Source organism: Antechinus flavipes, chromosome 3 (genome assembly GCF_016432865.1).
Source record: "Antechinus flavipes isolate AdamAnt ecotype Samford, QLD, Australia chromosome 3, AdamAnt_v2, whole genome shotgun sequence".
Lineage (NCBI taxonomy): Eukaryota > Metazoa > Chordata > Mammalia > Dasyuromorphia > Dasyuridae > Antechinus > Antechinus flavipes.
Window position 1 is genome coordinate 432,061,084 of NC_067400.1, and position 19,257 is coordinate 432,080,340.

At 33.2% G+C, this 19,257-nt stretch overlaps 1 protein-coding gene across 2 annotated transcripts in view; it reads left to right on the top strand.

The window, feature by feature from the left end:
- The window catches only part of DPP4 (dipeptidyl peptidase 4), a 102,821-nt gene that overhangs the window by 41,193 nt on the left and 42,371 nt on the right, over positions 1-19,257 (top strand). For both annotated transcript variants that reach the window (XM_051986262.1, XM_051986261.1), the window contains 4 exons: positions 2,077-2,237; positions 6,617-6,732; positions 17,179-17,314; positions 18,690-18,734. In XM_051986262.1, the coding sequence (XP_051842222.1) occupies positions 2,077-2,237; positions 6,617-6,732; positions 17,179-17,314; positions 18,690-18,734 (458 nt within the window). The remainder of the gene's footprint in view (positions 1-2,076; positions 2,238-6,616; positions 6,733-17,178; positions 17,315-18,689; positions 18,735-19,257) is intronic.

The following is a 19,257-nucleotide window of genomic DNA, read 5'->3' on the forward strand; positions in this document are numbered from 1 at the left end:
CTGATAGCGCACATTTATTTAAAACTTTAAAGTTTGTAAAATAATCGTTTTACAGTCACTTTATGAAGAAGGTCCATTGAAATTATTAATTCTCCCATTTTACAGATGAGGAAAAGTGAGAGCTATTGCCCTTCTTAACAAGTAACCATGACAGCAGTTATTTTAGCCTAAATTTGTTACCTTTAGGTTTACCATGCCTTCTACTCTACCATGCTGCTGATTATATTTATTCCTGAGCCTTGACAGCCTTTTTTGGGGGGGGCAGGAGAGGCAATGGAATTAAGTGACTTGCCCAGAGTCTTACAGCTAGAAAGTGTCTTGAGGCCATTTTTATTCCTGAGATTTTACAGTCTTAACAATATCAGATATGATTTTCTTTCCATCTACATGAACATTTCATTCCAAATTAGTACTCAAAGCTTTGTCATTGAGGAAGATGAATAAAGTCCCTATGAATCTAGGAATGTTCATCTTAAAGATGGAGAAAGAGGGCCCTAGAGAAGATCCCTTGAATGGTAGTCTAAAATATTCCCATCAATATCTCTTCTTCCCCCTTCACCTGTGACCCCTCAACCCTCGATTTAATTATATTTCATTCCTTTCCTTCTTCCCCTTCCCCAAATCCAAACTGATTCGATGAGCTGACCTTAATTTACTGTTGTCCTGAATGAATAAAATCACACTAATATGTGAATGATATTTAAAGGCAAAGATTCTTATACTGAGGTATAGCATTTTGATTTCTTGTTATTTTGATAACTAAATATTATTGCTTTGCTTTTTATCCTGTCTACATTTAGTTATATTGATGTTAACTTGTACATGTAAGAGGTCCTTAGGAGGTATAAGTAGATAGAATGCTAGGCCTGGAGTTGGGAAAACGCATAATCCTCAAGGAAGTGCCTTAAACCCTTCCTACCATAGCAAGGTGACCCTAGGCTCTTAACTTACCTCTGTTTGCCCTGATTCTTTATTTGTAAAACAAACTGGAGAAGGAAATGACAAACTACTCTGCCAAGGAAACCCCAGATGAGATTACGAAGAGTTGGACATAATTAATTGAACAACAGACTTAGAAAACAACAACAACAACGTTATTCTCAGAAGATCATAGAATTTATCATACTGCAAAAAAGGCCTGTAATCCAGAAAAAAGTTAAGAACTCATTCTCTAAGGGATGTTTAATTTCCCAGATTTCCAAAGAATTTGTTAATATCAACAAAAACTCTTAGCAGCTAGGTGGGTCAGTGGATAGAACACTGAATTTGGAATCAGGAAGACAATTGAGTTGCAAGACACCAGCTCTGTGACTCTAGCCAATTAACATAACCTTCATCCACCTCAGTTTCCTCATCTATAAGATGGGAATAATATAGTACCCACTCAGGGTTGTTGTGGGGATCAAATGAAATAATTTGTAAAAATGCCAGGTGTTGTTATTATATATGAGGGAGATTATTTGGGGTTTGATGCTTTGTGATAATGACATACATATGGGGATCAATTTTCTTTTCTTGTCTGTTAGGAAGCAAATTGTATAAAATAGGCACTGTTTATGCTTTTTGAGCATCTTCTACTTGTTCTTTTTTCCCCTTTGTTGCTGTTTCAACATCCTGTGAATCATGATATGGGGAATCCTGGTAGGAGGGGCAGGACAAAGATGTGTTGGTGAGAGAGGATATGTTGACCCATTGAATGTTTGAAAATTAGAAGACCCAGGAGAAAATTCTGTATTTGTTTTAATTGGTTCTTAGTAAGCTTTTAAATATTAAAATGTAGTGAATTCTAAAATATAGAAATGAGGGTGGATTATTTACTTTGCAATGGTAACAGAACATGTAACAGTGGAATAAAGTGGCTTTATTCTATTTAGAAGTCCAAATTCAGAAAATATAACTTACATTTATTTATGTGTATTGCTCTGGTTTTGGAAGCCCAGGAAATGTAAAGTAGTTCATTTAGTTGAACTCTGCTATAATTACTTAAGCTAATGAGAACAATATTTGGGATGCCAAAGCCAATTTATCAGATATTTCTTGTAACTGAAGAATTTATATCTTTTTTTTTTCCCTCAGAGGAAGTCTTTAGTGATTACTCTGCTCTGTGGTGGTCTCCAGACGGCACTTTTCTAGCATATGCCCAATTTAATGATACAAAAGTTCCTATCATGGAATATTCCTTCTATTATGATGAATCATTTCAGTACCCGAGGACTATTCATCTTCCATATCCAAAGGTCTGTGTTCTATTCCATATAGTATTTTGGAAATTTGATTAAAAGAGAATGGTTTCCTTTAATCCAATCGTGCTAATGAAAATATTGTCAGTCTCTCTTCAACAGCTTGCTGTGATTACTCTTGCTGAAGTCAACAGCATCTGGCAATTTTAAAGTATTTTTATTATCCCAGGAAAGAGTGTGATTTAAGGTTTTGTAATTTCTCCAAAAACTTTGAGGAATGACAAGCAGAAAAAGATTGGAAAAATGTTTTTGAAAGAGAGATAGGGGAAAATGGAAATGTTTGAATGAGACATCTCTAAAAGCAAAAGGGGAGTAAGTAATGATATCAGATGGTCTCAAATGAAGAAATAATCAAAATTGAATAATGGGAGTGATGTATGCTATTGTGAAAATTGAATTTATCCTTGGCTTGGAACATTTGTCTTAGAAGGAGCTTAGTATGTCAAATTCAGAAAAATGTTCTTACTAGGTCTTTTAGAAAGTTTTTTGTTTGTTTTTAAAAGAATTAGTTGTGGGGCAGCTAAGTGACCCAGTGGATAAACTTATCGGTTCTAGAATCTGAGTTCAGAGTGTAGCATCTGAGTTCAAATCTGACATTTGCTAACTATGTGTCTGTATACAAGTCACTTAACCCTGATTTAACCCTATTTGCCTCCAAGGGAGGAAAAAAATAGTTGCATCCTCTTTGTTTGTGTTGATAAGAATTCCTGGGGATCTAAGAGGACCTATGGAAACTAATTATTATAAACTTGTCACTTTACAGTTAAGGAAACAAGCCCACACATATGAAGTGGTTTGTTCAAGGTCACTCACAATTAGAGGCAGAACTGGAATGCAAACCTACTGGAAGTTCATTTCTTTATTGATTACCCTTGGGGGCCTCTCAAATACACTGTTCAAACATTATGCACATGTTTATTAATCACCAACTATATACAAAGCATTGGCATAATATGCAGTCAAAAATGAAATAATTTTTTCCCTGAGGAAGCTTAGCGAGAGGTAAGGGTGTATGGAAGGAACATAGGAGTCAGAAAATTTGTATTCAGTACTGGTCCAAATAGACAATTGGGCAGATATTTAACCTTAGCCTCAGTTTCCTCATCTATATGAAGGATGCAATAATAGGCCATACATCAAAAGATTATTGAGAGGATCAAATGAGGTAATGTATGTAAAGTGATTTATAAAGTATAGACAAGTAAAGTCGACAAACATTTTTTCAACTGAATTTTAGTTTTTAGGTGTTTTTTTTTTTTTGTTTCCAATTAGATTGCCATTTTTTTCCCTTTTCCTTCCTTCCATTCCCTATCTCCAAGAGGACAAGTAATTGATATAGTTTATGTGGGGACAGTCATATTAAACATTTGCATATTAGTTATATTAATAGACATTTATTAAGCACTTAACTACGGATCAGATGCTGGTAATACAATTCAATTCAATAAATATTTATCAAGTATCCTCTGTGTACCCCTATCTTATATTCTCTCTTTTTTTTTTTTTAATTTTATTTTATTTAATAATAACTTTGTATTGACAGAATCCATGCCAGGATAATTTTTTTACAACATTATCCCTTGCACTCGCTTATGTTTCGTTTTTTTCCCCTCCCTCCCTCCACCCCCCCCCCCCAAGATGGCAAGCAGTCCTATATATGTTAAATATGTTGCAGTATATCCTAGATACAATACATATTTGCAGAACCGAACAGTTCTCCTGTTGCACAGGGAGAATTGGATTCAGAAGGTAAAAATAACTGGGAAAGAAAATCAAAAATGCAAATAGTTCACATTTATTTCCCAGTGTTCCTTCTTTGGGTGTAGCTGTTTCTGTCCATCATTTATCCATTGAAACTCAGTTAAGTCTCTTTGTCATAGAAATCCACTTCCATCAGAATACATCCTCATACAATATCGTTGTCGAAGTGTATAATGATCTCCTGGTTCTGCTCATCTCACTTAGCATCAGTCCCCTATCTTATATTCTAAAGGGGGAAAAAACACATTAAGAAAGATGTTGAAAGATGATTTCAGAAAGGCCTGGAGAGACTTATTTAAACTGATGCTGAGTGAAACAAGCAAGGCCATGAGATCATTATATACTTCAACAACAATACTATATGATGATCAATTCTGATGAACCTGGCCATCCTCAGCAATGAGATGAACCAAATCAGTTCCAATGGAGCAGTAATGAACTGAACCAGCTACACCCAGCGAAAAAACTTTGGGAGATGACTAAGAACTACTACATAGAATTCTCAATCCTTCTATTTTTGTCCACCTGCATTTTTGATTTCCTTTACAGGCTAATTGTACACTATTTCAGAGTCCGATTTTTTTTTTGTACAGCAAAATAACGGTTTGGTCATGTATACTTACTTTATATTTAATTTGTACTTTAACATATTTAACATGTATTGGCCATCCTGCTATCTAGGGGAGGGGGTGGGAGGAAGGAGGGGAAAAACTGGAACAAAAAGTTTGGCAATTGTCAATGCTGTGAAATTACCCATGCATATAACTTGTAAATAAAAAGCTATTGAAAAAATAAAAACCAAAAAGTAAAAAAAAATGAAAATGTTGAAAACAGGTGAAAGGAGATGAAGCTCCTCAATGGGGGAACATCACAAAGAAAGTCCAGGAAAAATAAGAATGTAGCCTGGAGAAGAAGACTTAGCTAACCTTGGGTATATTTAAAGCAGAGGCTCTAGGGAGTTTGCTGCTACAGAGGAAGCCTCCAATATGTGACTGATAAAGTCTAGGAGAGTCAGAAGTGTAACTTAAAAATTATATCTACCTAACAAAATAATATTTTAAAGGACTGTTGTTTTTTAAAATTGGCCCTAAGCTCTTCTCTTGATTATAAAAACCTATTTACTTGTTATTTGATAAGTAAATATAAATCAAAAGTTTTTGAGAAGTGAGAGAGAGCAATAAGTACTGGGAAAGGAATGAGGAAGAACTTAAATTTAGGAACTACAGAACCCAGCCTTTCAGGAAGGAATTCTTAGAGTCAGAGGTGAGAAAGGAGTGAATGCATTGCTAGAAATGGAGGTGATAGCCTGAGCAAAGACAGAAAAGACAGAAATGGAAGATCCAAGTTCATCCAGATTTCTTTCTTATAATTTTAGAATTCTACCATGGTAGATAAAGTTTTCTTTTCTTTTTGGGGATATTTATTCTGTGTTTTCCATTTTTTTTAAAATTAAAGCTTTTTATTTTTAAAACATATGCATAGATAGTTTTCATCATTCAGCACTGCAAAACCTGGTGTTCCAAATTTTTTTCGCTTCCTTTCCATCCTTCTCCCCTAGACTGCAAGTAATCCATTGTATGTTAAACACGAGTAGTTTTTTTATACATATTTCCACAATTATCATGCTGCACAAGAAAAATCAGATCAAAAAAGGAAAAAAGAGAAAGAACAATACAAGCAAACAACAACAAAAAAGGAGAAGATACTATGTTGTGATTCACTCAGAACTCACACAGTCTTCTCTCTGGCTGTAGATGGCTCTCTCCATCACAAAACCATTGGAACTGGCCTGAGTCACTTCATTGTTGAAAAGAGCCATGTCCTTCAGAAGTAATCATCATATAGTCTTCCAGTTAGATACAGTTTTCTGATGAGAACAGTGCTTTAAATATATTATGTTATTTGAACTCCATATTATTGACTCTAAGTCTGAAACATTATAGACAAAAGTTTATTCTTCTCTTCAGAAATTTCCCAGGTTGGTTAGCTAAAGACTGTTTTTTGGTAGCAGAAAACCAGGGTTCAAATCTTGACTCTGTCATTTATGACTTATGTGACCCTGGGAAAATAATTTAGCTCTCTTGTTTTTTCATTTATAAAATGGACTAGATCACTCACAATCTTTTTAGCTCTATATCTGCAATCTCATTCTGACTTATAAGTTAATCAGTTGCTTGATTAATCAATTTTAATCAGACTAAGTGTAAGAAATCTTTAGAAATGGAGAAACCTTGTATATAAATTAAATTTGGATGGGCTAAGGAAACTTGACTATGTAATCCCGTGCTTGGAATTACTTCATCCTTATTCTAACACTCTTCTTAGTGGGTTGTAAGAAACAGCAACAACACACAAACACTTTTTTAAAAAAAAATTTGTTTTAGAACAAGTCTACATTTCACATTGAATTGACATGTTCATTTACATATACATGAAAAGACACTGGTCAAAGAAAGATTTATCCTTAAGTGCTTTAACTTAGTCTGCATAGAAGGAAATACTTGATTTCTCATTGAGAGACAATTATATGAACAATTTTAAGATATTTAGTTTATGAAAATATTCTGTTTTCACAATATCTCATATATGTATTTTAAAAAAACTTTTTTTCTTAGGCAGGAACAGAGAATCCAACTGTAAAAGTATTTGTTATCAATACAACAGCCTTCACTCAAGCTCCTAATAATGAATCTTCAATACAAATTTTGGCTCCTGCTTCTATATTAAGAAGGTAAGTTTGTTGGCTCTGAAGCTTTAGACTGTTAAATCCTTGTAGAGTTTCTTAGTATAAACATGTTGATATTTTTCAGGTTATAGGTCTGACAAGTACAAAAGTTTGGGATTCTATAGCCCGAGGATGATTGTAGATTTCACAGTTGATTATTTATTTGGGAATCTTTATTTCCTTTTGCTAAATGCAGCCAGTGTTTTTATTTGGAAATTCTCTTTTTTTTTTTTAAGGATAGAACTCATGCCAGGGTAATTTTTTTACATTATCCCTTGCATTCACTTCTGTTCCAATTTTTCCCCTCCTTACCTCCACCCCCTCCCCCAGATGGCAAGCAGTCCTTTACATGTTGAATAGATTACAGTGTATCCTGGATACAATATACGTGTGCAGAACCGAACAGTTTTCTTGTTGCACAGGGAGAATTGAATTCAGAAGGCATAAATAATCCGGGAAGAAAAACAAAAATGCAAGCAGTTTATATTCATCTCCCAGTGTTCTTTCTTTGGGTGTAGCTGCTTCTGCCCATCTTTGATCAATTGAAACTGAATTAGCTCTCTTTCTCGAAGAGATCCACTTCCATCAGAATACATCCTCAAACAGTATCGTTGTTGAGGTATATAATGATCTCCTGATTCTGCTCATTTCACTTAGTATCAATTCATGTAAGTCTCGCCAGTCCTCTCTGTATTCATCCTGCTGGTCATTCCTTACAGAACAATAATACTCCATAACGTTCATATACCACAATTTACTCAACCATTCTCCAATTGATGGGCATCCCCTCAGTTTCCAGTTTCTGGCCACTACAAAGAGACCTGCCACAAACATTCATGCACATACAGGTCCCTTTCCCTTATTTAATATCTCTTTGGGATATAAGCCCAGTAGAAACACTGCTGGATCAAAGGGTATGCACAGTTTGATAACTTTTTGAGCATAGTTCCAAATTGCTCTCCAGAATGGCTGGATGTGTTCACAATTCCACCAACAATGTATCAGTGTCCCTGTTTTCCCACATCCCCTCCAACATTCCCCATTATCTTTCCCTGTCACTCTAGCCAATCTGACAGGTGTGTAGTGGTATCTCAGAGTTGTCTTAATTTGCATTTCTCTGATTAATAATGCTTTGGAGCATATTTTCATATGGCTATAAATAGTTTCAATTTCTTCCTCTGAGAATTGTCTGTTCATATCCTTTGACCATTTGGAAATTCTCATTTTCAAAATGTTTCATAAAACAATATCACTTTGGTCATATAAAAAAAGATAATTTAAATCTATAGGGCAACTGCTTGATACAGGTGCAAAGTATCAGACTTGAAGGCTGGAAGATCTGAGTTCAAATTCTGTCTCAGATTAGCTGAATGACCTTTGCAAATTATTAGTTGCTCTCAGTTTCAGTTTTCTTATCTGTAAAATGGAAATAATTTTGGCACCTCTTACAGAATTGTTGATAGGATCTCGTGAGATATGGGAATTACTTCACAATACATAGTGTTCTCAGTGCTACTTGTTATGGCTTATATATTATCTAGGAAGTTTATTTTATTTTAAAAAGGAAATTGGTATCAGTAAATATAAATTCTAACCCCAACAAACAGAACTCAAAAGAGCATTGAGTTGGCCACTATAAAATAAAGTGTGCGAACTTTATTTTATATAAATAAAATGCTATACATATACACTTTTCATTTCATATTTTCCTTTTTTTGTTCCCCCCCTCCAAATCAATTGTATCACAGTTACCCTGTAAATTGAACTTCTAATTAAATTCCATAGGATAATGAAGTATGTCAGGATTTACCATTTAGATAGGGAAATCCAGTGAAATGATTAAAATCAAATGTTTGTCCCAATACACATAGTTTGTCCAAAGACATAGACATTTTCTCAACAGTTTAAAGAAGTTTTTTGGTTGATCCTTACTTGGCTCTGACTGAGACATTGCCACATACATCTTGTATTTCTATTATAAAAACTTGCTGGATAAACTCTGATTTTATCTTATTTATAAATCTAAATTTTTAGGAAGGATTGTTTTATTCCCTCCTTTCTTCCTATTAATAAAACATCAACTTGTCTTTGTTCTTTTATACTTCTTATGTTGAACTAGTGGTAAGGTGTTAGGTCAAATCAAAAAGCAATATATTAAGCACCTTTATTTACAAGATGTTAATCTTCCATTTCCTTGTCAGGCATATTTCCAAAAGAACTTTTTTAAAATTGAAAATGCCATGGAAACAAATACATTCTCACAAAAAATTATTCTAAACACATCACTTGATTGTGCTAACATCAAGTAAAGATGCCCATATTTCCAGAACCACCCAGCTATATTTTGGTACTGTGACATGCTTTATTTTCTGGGCAGCATTAAAATGAGTAGTGCTAAGTCAATTCAAGGAATAATTGCCAGTTAGTTAAGTTCTCTTTGGTATGTTATCCAGCAAATTCCCCTGAAGTATTTCGGAAAAAGAGCATTACATTAACTTTGCCTCTAACCCAACCAATCTAGTATTATGATCAATTCCTTTCATTTCTCTTTTCTTTGTCTCTTTCCTCTTCCCTCCTTATTCTTTCGAATTGGCAAATAAATTTTTTAAGTTCAATTAATCTCTAACCTTATCCTTCCTAGTAGCAGGGATTACAAGTATGTGTCACCATGCCTTGCCTTCTCCTGGTTTTTTTGAAGAATACAGCTTAACACAAGTAAAGTATTATATAACTTTAGTATTTTCCCTCCTAATTTGCCTCCCACATAGAAAGGCTTAAACCATTAAAAAAAAAAAATAAAACAACCATTGAATGACCTGTGACATGCAAGAATTATTATTTGAATTTTTAAAATGAAGTGTAATTGATATGTCCATTTGTTCTTTGCACTGAATTCTTAGAGTTCCCAAGCTGAAAACAGTGAATTAGTTAAAATCATCCAATAATTAGAATAAAGAATTTTCAGAGTTAAAAGGGATTTTAGATTCCTAAATAGTACACAGAATTCCTGGAGAAGAATAATCTTGGTAACATACTCGGCAAATAAACATTCAGCCTTTACATGAAAATGTTCAGTGAAGAGAGATTTTTTTTTTAGCTTAACTATCCCATGTTTTCCATAATTCTTATTACTAGACTTTTCCTCTTATATCAAGAATAAATTTTCCTCTTACAGGTTCCTCCCATTGTTTCTAGTTTTTTCCCACCATCCCTCTCCTCTCTAATTCATTTTCCATAATACAGTTGCCAAATTATTTTCCTGAAGCTCTCATCTCATGTCAGTTTTTCACTGTGCCTCCCAATTTTTTCTCCCCTCCCCCTATGGATTCTGTTATTTCTGGGATGAAATACAAAATCTTTTATTTTGCATCTAAATATTTTCATAATTTGCCCTTTTTGTGCTTTTCCAGTTTTATTACATATTACTACTGTCAATATTCTGTGATCTAGCTATACTGACTTACTTTTCTGCATGCATGTAGCACCATTTCCCACCTCTGTGTTTTTGTATTGGCTGTCCTGTGTGCCTGGAATTCATTTTTTTCTCACCTCAGCATCTTAGAAATCCTGGGTTCCTTCAAAATTGTGTTCAAGTGTCATCTTCTGTATAAAGTCTTTTCTGAGCTCCTTGGTTGCCAATACCTTCTATTACCACCATGTATACATTGAGAGAGTATTTTTGTGTGGGTATGTTATATATTTAGTCTGCTCTGTTATGATGTAAGGTTCTTGAGGGCATGGACTATTTTATTTTTTGTATCTCCAGTTCTTAGTGTGTTCTTGGCACATTATAAACTCTTATTAAATATTTAATTTATAATTTGGCAATTTCTCCCAGTCTTAAGCGACCATCAACTTTGATAAACAATTTTAGCCATGTCATCGAATAAAAATGTTAAACCCTAAGGACAAATAATGTTCAGCTAACCCAACCATATCCTACCTTTGGCTTGGCTATATAACTAGTCGCAAATTCATTTATTTAGACTATCATCTACTCCACATTCCTCCCAATTATTTTTCCTAAGTTTTCCCTATTTCTACTATATTGGTTCTCAGAGATCATGTCTTCTTTTTCTAAAATTTTATTAACTATCTCCTTATTTGTGCATTCTAGGGCTTTACCTGAATACAATCAAACTTACTGACCTATAGTTATAGATATCTTTCTCTTCCCTTTCTTGAAAAGCCAGACATTCATTCTCTAATCTAGTGGTTCTCAAACCTCAATATCTTTATACTCTTAAAAATTATTGAGAATCTGTTCAAAGAATTTTTATGTGGGTTATAATTATAGATATTTACTATATTAGAAATTAAAACTAATTCTGAATTTGTAGACCCTTTGAAAGGGTTTCAGAGATCCCCAGGATTCTGTGTATCACACTCTTAGAACCACTACTCTAATTCCACGATACCCCCTCCTCCACAGCCTTTTAAAGGTCATGATAGTTGTTCAGCAATCACATTCACTAGCTATGTCAGTACCTGAGCATTATGTCTTTGATACTTAACAGATCAGAAGCATCACTGAACATCTCTGGGGGCTCTGCACCTTTTCTTCCATCTTTTGCCTAGCAGTTCTAATACTTGACTGAAATTCACAATTGAGGGGTGGTTAGGTGATGCAGTGGATAGAGCACCAACCCTTAAATCAGGAGGACCTCAGTTCAAATCTGGTCTCAGACACTTAACACTCCCTAGCTGTGTGACACTGGGCAAGTCACTTAACCCTAATTGCCTCAGCAAAAAAAAAAAAAAAGAGAGAGAGAGAGAGAAAGAAATTCACAACTGAGCATAAGATGAGTTTGACACTATTTGACATTATTTGAAGTGTTATTTTCAGTCCATGTGTCACAGATAGCTAGTCACTGTCCTATATAAAACCATGCTTACTGCCCACACCATCCTTATTCAAGAAACTGGAGACTTATTTCCAATTTGTTATTAAATCATTAGTGTCTAATCTTTGACCTGATCATTCTGAAAGTTCTGAATTTGTCTGACGATTAGCCCACAGCTCTCCAAATAGTGCATTTAAGAACATTCCACATAAGACATTAAAACAGTGCACTCTTTTGAGAGTAGTTAGATGGTGTAGTAATTAGAACACCCGACTTCTTTCCAGGAGTCAGGACAGGACTTAACAAATAGTAAAAAATTGATACTTCAAGAAGTAAAATGATTTACTCCTATTTATATAGCCAGGAAGTTTCTGGGCCATTATTCAAACCTGAATTCCTTTTGCTTAGCCCAAAACTCTTACTTCATACACCACATTGCTGTTTGCTAATATTTATCCTCTTTTGTGAACTTAGAGACTCAAGAGGTGATAAGTATCTTGGGTATTGCCTAATTTAACTCTGTAATTATATAGATGAGGAGACAGATTCAAATTTTAGGGACACATGAAAAAGCTAGGGTGAAAGAGAAAATGAAGGGCATTGTAATTCAGAGATTGACAGTGTCCTTCAGTTTCTTCTGATTTCTTGCTGAATTACTCAATTGACAACTTGCCATTGCTTATTTGGATTTTATTTCTCTATAAGTTAATAGATTTGCAATTAATTTTAGGAAAACCTAGGATTCAAAAACCAGATTTACATAAAAGATAATTTAGGAAATTGATAAAAAACAATCAATATGGAAGTATCTGGTAGAAATGACTTTTTGGCTTATGAAAGTTATATTCGTAGCATACACAAAAATAAGTTTCCTTTGTGCATTAAATATGACTTGCATGTGAAAAATCATATTAGATCCTTCAAAGATCTCTTTTTATATAAAGTGAAGTAGAGTTTGTATTATAACAGTACCAAAGTAAAGTTAGTTGTTAGGAAGGAAAAAAGAAATAGTCACTTCTAAGACCCTTTCATTTCCACTGCCCAAAATATACTGTCTCATTAGTCTGCCTTTCAGATTTCACTCTATTCCTTCAAGGCTCAGCTGAGGAACCATATTCTCTATGAAGCATTCCCTGATTTAATACAATTCTCTTGTCTCCATTATTCCTACTTCTTACTAGAGTTCCTTTCTCTTTAAATTTTTCTAGAGCACTTTGTCTCTCTAGTTTGTATTATATAGTACATAGGTACACACTGTATACTCTCCTTTATAGACTATAAACATGTTAAAAAGCATTGACTGTGGCATTTAATACCTTTTATCTGTCATCTAGTTTGATGTCTTAAAAATGTCAGGTGTTTATTGAGTTGAATGTTTGTTGAATTGAATTAATTAATTAATTTCATGTAGTTATGCTTGATCAGACTCCAAAAGTCATAGATTTTTAGTATTTTAAAGTTTTCTAATGCTATTGTATATAAAAGGCAGGTCAAGTTTTTCCCCAGATGTGGCAGATGCTTTCATGGTTGCTTTCATTTGTTTCAGTCATTTTTCTATCTGAATTTCATTCTAAAATTTTTATAATCTTTTTTTTTTTTAAACACTATGAAATACGTTTAGGTAAGATCTGTTTATAGCACTATTTGTTGGATATATTTGTTTCTAGAATTGAATTGAATTGTTTTGGTAATGCCCATAATTAGACCCTTTTGCATTTTTTGAATTGCCAGTGGTACTTTTTAACACCTTCCCTTATATTGAAATGAAGTATGCTTCTAAGGAGACCCCAAAATTATATTGTATCATAAAGTCCATCTGTGTAGAGCTCATTCTATAACTGAAAAACTACAAATAAAATGGAGGGCCAGAAGTTCATTGAGCTTTATTCAGAATGCAAATAGACTGAAAAGACTTTTGAAGCCTTCATTGAACTATTTGACTTTCCAAGTCATTTATTTGTGTTTTAGAAGGAGGAGATAAGTTTTGATCAAAACATATAGGTATTTGGTTAAATCTTATATATTTAGATGACATGCTTCTTTAATACTTAATTCCATAGATTTCGACAGATTGCAACTCTCTCTGATCCAAAAACTTTGATCAGTTTTGTTGTGTTGAACCTCTGCAGATGTACATAAAACTGTTTCTTGGACAAAAGATTCTCTTGCAAAGTGAATTTTCTAAGACTTGCCTGAGCTTGAACTCCAGTGGCAGAACTATTGAGAACTCATCTGAAACATCAGAACAGGACTTTAGTAGAGAAGGTGGCATAAAGAGCCTCTTCACTATTTTTTTTTTTAATTTAATCTTCTGCTCTAGAAAATAGATGGATGTGGGGAAACTTTGTCCATAAGAAGTGTAGCCATGCTATAGAAAATTATTTACCCCAAGTTTTAATTTTGTAACAGTTGATTTTAGGTTATTGGGTTTTTTTTTTCCACTTAAAATTTATGTGCCACACATGTGTTAAAAGCATTGTGCGGGACAAAAATGTCTAATATCCAGTATTTTCTTCTAAAGAAAATTATAAGCCAATCAGCAGAAATTTGATTCAGTAAATATCTAATAAGCCCTTGTTGAGGATAGAAAGACAATAATCAAAGAATCCATGCTTTCAAGGAAATTATAGTTTTCTAGAAGGACACATAGGTTTACAGTTAAGTCATGAGGAGGGAGAAAGGGAACTAACAGCTGAGGGGGTGGAGGTCAGAAGAATGCCACATAAGAGTTGATGGAGCTAAGCCATATAGCTTCTAAAAAAAGAAGAGAATATATTCTAGGCATGAGAGAGAGAGATCGTGTAAAAACACAGAAGGGGGCAGTAGGGAGCAAAAGGCAAAAAGTTTGTCTAAAAGATAAAGTTATGAAAGAAGAGTAATTTAGAATATTTAGAAAGGTAAGTTGAAACCAAATTGTGGAGTTTGGTCAATTCCAATTGCTAGGCTGAGTCATAGAGGCAATAAGGAGCTATTGCTGATTTACTTTATTAGATCTATGTTTTAGGAAGATGGTTTTAGCAGCTCTGTAGAGAATGCTTTACAGGAAGGAGGGGATGAAAACAAAAATATCAATTACCGGTCTATTGAAATAGTCTGTGTTGAGTTGTAACAGGTAGCTGTTAAAGAGGAAATGGACAGGACAGGTGTTTTAGAGACTGAATTGAAAAAACTTGTCAGTTGATTGAATGTTTAAGGTAAGGGAGAGGGAGGAGTCAAGGATGACTTCAGGTTTTTGAAAATGGATGATCAGAATAGTGGTGATGTGCTTAACAGAAGTAGGTAAGTTTAGAAGGAGGTGCAATTTAGGGTGACAGATAATGTGTTCCATTTTGAACCTGTTGGGTTTGAGATGCCTCAATCTGTCACATATTATGGAATGTGAGGCTAGACTTCAGGAGAGAAATTCTTGTTGCATATGTAGATTTCAGGGTTATCTTTTTAATGATGATAATTCAAACTCAATGGAGCTAGTGATAGCATAAAGGAAAATGATATTGAGAAACAAGAAAAGAGGATCTGGGGAAGAGAGTTGGGGGGGACAGCCATGCTTGAAGGGAGCATGGTTGACAACATATCAACATAAGGTTAAAAAAGATAGATTAAGAAAGGCTAAATAGATTTAGCAGATAAGAAATCTGATCTGGTCAGAAAATGTCTATAATATAAGGCAATATATTTAAGTTTTTGATTGGCAGCATAAGCCGCTCAAATAAAATGATAATTTTGTATATCATAAAGCATTGGACAAGTGTTAATTTCCTCTATCTGCAGAAATCTTTTCTAGCTTAAGTATTAACTTTTAGTATTGCTTCTAAAAGGGCCCCTCCAGATGCCATCTACTCAAGTTAAATGACTTCCAGGTTATAAGCAATAACAAGTGAAATTTGAACCCAGGAAATCTGATTCCAGAACCAATACACTTTTTACTGTTCCACGCAGTTTTTTCCATAGTTGTTAGCTTAAAGTGTTACATCCTACCCTAGATCTTTCATTATATGTTTTTTAACCTCTCTTAGTCATTTACTATAAGCTAGTTTGGATTCTCTTTGTTTCTCTTTCTTATTTTTCCAGTTACATGAAGAATTCCTCGGGAGTAATGACCACATCTTATCTGTCTGCATCTTATTCATTATGTAGTAGAGTGTATTATACATACTACAGTAATTATTTCATAAATATTTGTGGATATTGAATTGTTATCACCCGGAAAGAGAGAATAAGTCCAACTGAGAAATAGTTTAGGTAGTGACATTTAACTTGAAACATAATGTATAAATAACGTTACATTTTCCACATTATGTTGCTTTTAAAGATTTTTAGTAGAAGAATAATATGTTACTGTATTCTGGGAATATTAATCTGGCGGTTATGCCCAATTTGGATCATACAAGTGTTAAGTTATATAAATGTGGAAGTGTGCTTTAGTATAGAGATATTAGATATTTGGCCCACAACACTCTTGATTGTGGGCTGAACCAAATTAAAATTGGTTTGCAATTATTCAATGAAATAAAATATAATAAAACATAGATAATATTAAATTATAGTATAATATATAACATGTATATTGTATAACGTACATATTATTAATAAGTAATATATATATAAAATGTAATAATATATTGTATAATATTATACAATAATAATATGTTTAATTCAATATTCAGGGTTTCTTATACATGGTTTAATAAGAGTTATTTCTACTTGAGTTTTATCACTGCCCTAAGCAACTTTAAAGCTAGGAATTTCAATTGACTTCTGGTTGTGGTTTAAATTGTCTCTGGCAGGTCCTGTTTGTACATGGTACTTAATGTCGTAATGTTTTGGGCAACTATCCATGACTACCTTATTTATACAAATAAAATTCTAGGTCCAATCTATTTCTAAGAAGTAAACTTTACTATTTGATATATTTTGCTTTAGACTATTTGAAAAATTCCATTTTGTTTTGGAATAATATAAGAAGGAGTATGTGGGTAGGTGGGTGTGGGTATGTGGGTAGGGAGGTGACTAAAGATTTTCAAATCTTTGTACCATTTAATTTAAGTTCACTAGTTTAGTTCAATAGTTCAGGTTTTGACTTAGTGAAGAACATTTTTTTGGTGTCTTTGTTCTTCGGCATTTGCAGATATTTTATTTTATTTTTTTTTCATTTTGGAAACTGAGTTGAGAAAATATCATCTGCAAGTATCCTTGATCTGTAGAATATACACACAAAAAAACATTTTGAACTGGCTATATACACCTCAGCCTATGTATCTGATCAACAAATCCACTCTCAAGATAGCAGGGAAGATATGGAAAATGTCACCTTTTACTTCACAACTTATTACCAAAGAAAGACTATGTTGTAGATGAGAATTTTTAGTTTTTTTAGTTATGTTAGTTTTTGCCTTTTCCCCTTAGATAATAGTTTTGTTTCTAGACACATCATTCAAAATTAAGTACATTTTAAGCTTTGGGAAAAGGGACGTTTTATGGGACTAAGTGATTTTGACAAGCAAATAAAATCATAGTATGGTTCATTACTTTCATAGCAGTATAAAGTAAAGTGTCTGATGGCCTAAAAACTTATAAAGAAGTAAACTTTATTTTTTATTGTCTCTAGTGATCATTACTTGTGTGATGTGACATGGGTGAATGATAAAAGGATTTCTCTTCAGTGGCTCAGAAGGATTCAGAATTATTCAGTCATGGATATTTGTGATTTTGAAGAAACTATTGGAAGATGGAACTGTTCAGTGGTAAGACAGAATCTACATGCTTCTGGAAAGTGAAACTTGAATGACAAATTAAGTAGAGTATGTTGGGAGTAAACCATTTTGAAGGTGTACTTAAAAAAATATGATAGGACAGTGGATGAATTACTTTTATTTTTGTATTTCCTGAAACTTAATAGTTTTCATTTTTTTTTATTAATTTACTTGAATTCATGAAGACCACAATTGAGAGAGGTGATTGATATCCAATAAGGACAGAACCTTAGATTTCAAAAACAAAGACTAAGAAAGTAAATAACCATAAATAGAAAATGGTGTTTAAAAAAGAAAAATATATGAAGTGAAGATTAACTATTCAGAAAAAGATCTAGGAGTCTTAGATTAATGAACAGCTTTAAATATTTTTAAATAAAAGAGTTCATTAGGAATTGCATAAAGCCAGTAACTATTAGGCTACATGTTATAGAATTACCAGTAATGGTTTAGTTGTAATCCTACATAAATTCTATGTCATGGTCCCCAATTATTTAGTTTCATCCCATGATCTTCAAAGATGTTCAAGGCCAGATTGATTGTTCAGCCATGCTCCCCTTCAGGCTGGCCCATACGCAGTACTATTGAGAAGAGATTATGAGAAACTATGATTTTATTTTGCTGTGCTTTAAATTTCATTGGACTGGAGGAAAGTGAATGTGGTTAAAATCTGCTCTCATATTTTTCTCATTTCCCATTGTCAAGAATTCATTGGAAACACCTCCATTTTCACTTATGGATTCAGTAATGAGCAAAGTAATTCTTCATTACAAAAAATGTAGATATCTTAGTCAAGATAAAAAATATAGACATGTCCCACTTCATGCCTATTTTTATACATCAGAGAGCTAAAATGAGCTTTTACATTTTAAAATAAAGTTTCTTTGTATTTAAAAATGTAAAAAAAATATTCTTAGCTCAGTAAGCACTCCATTTGGATTTGGCCCTTTCAGTAGACTATCCTTGGTCTATAAATAATATTCAGAAACTCTTGGCATAAACAATAAAAAAATGGAGATAGTTTTCAGTTTTTTCTTGCATTTTTATTCTTGTTCATCTCAGAGAAATAATTTGAAGCTGAATATTAACCACAAAATAACATTCACATTTCTTTTTTTTTTTCTTTTTTTTGGTGAATAGTATTTTCTTTTCCCAATTACTTGTAAAAATAATTTTTATTATTCAGTTTTTAAAATTCTAAGTTCCAAATTTTTCCCCTTCTTCCTTTTTCTCCTACTTGAAGACAGTAAAGCAATATGATATAGGCTAAACATGTACAATTGTTCAAAACATATTTCCATATAAGTCATATTATAGGTTTGCTTCATTGTCTTAAAAACATCATCTTTTCTATTTTACTTCCCAGAGTCGACAGAAGATTGAAATGAGTTCTACTGGTTGGGTTGGAAGAGTAAGTATTTAAAATTTTGGGCGTTCATAAACATATTGATTAGATATTTTAAATTACTTCATTTTTAGACATTTGAAATCAGAATCTTCAAATTCAAGAAATTTTTGTTAACTATTTGCTATGGATAAGATCTTTTTCTAGCTGTTATAGAGATAAAGGTGACTATAGTGTTAAGAACCGAGGATGGGAGAGAGATTAGGCAAAGACGTACTCACATAAACATAATACTAAGGGAGATAGAATGGAGATGCTTCTGGAAAGTGAAACTTAGGGACTTAATTTGTCATTCAAGTTTCACTTTCCAGAAGCATCTCCATTCTATCTTACCACTAAACAGTTCCATCTTCCAATAGCTTCTTCAAAATTACCAATATAATATGTTTCAAGAAGAAGCTTGGACAAAGTATAATGAGTAATTTGACCAAAAAGAGATAACTCTTAGGACTATGGGGAAATGAATCTGGGAAAGTTTAATGGAATAACATTTAAAGTGGACATTTGAAATAAGAGGGGGACTTCTGCC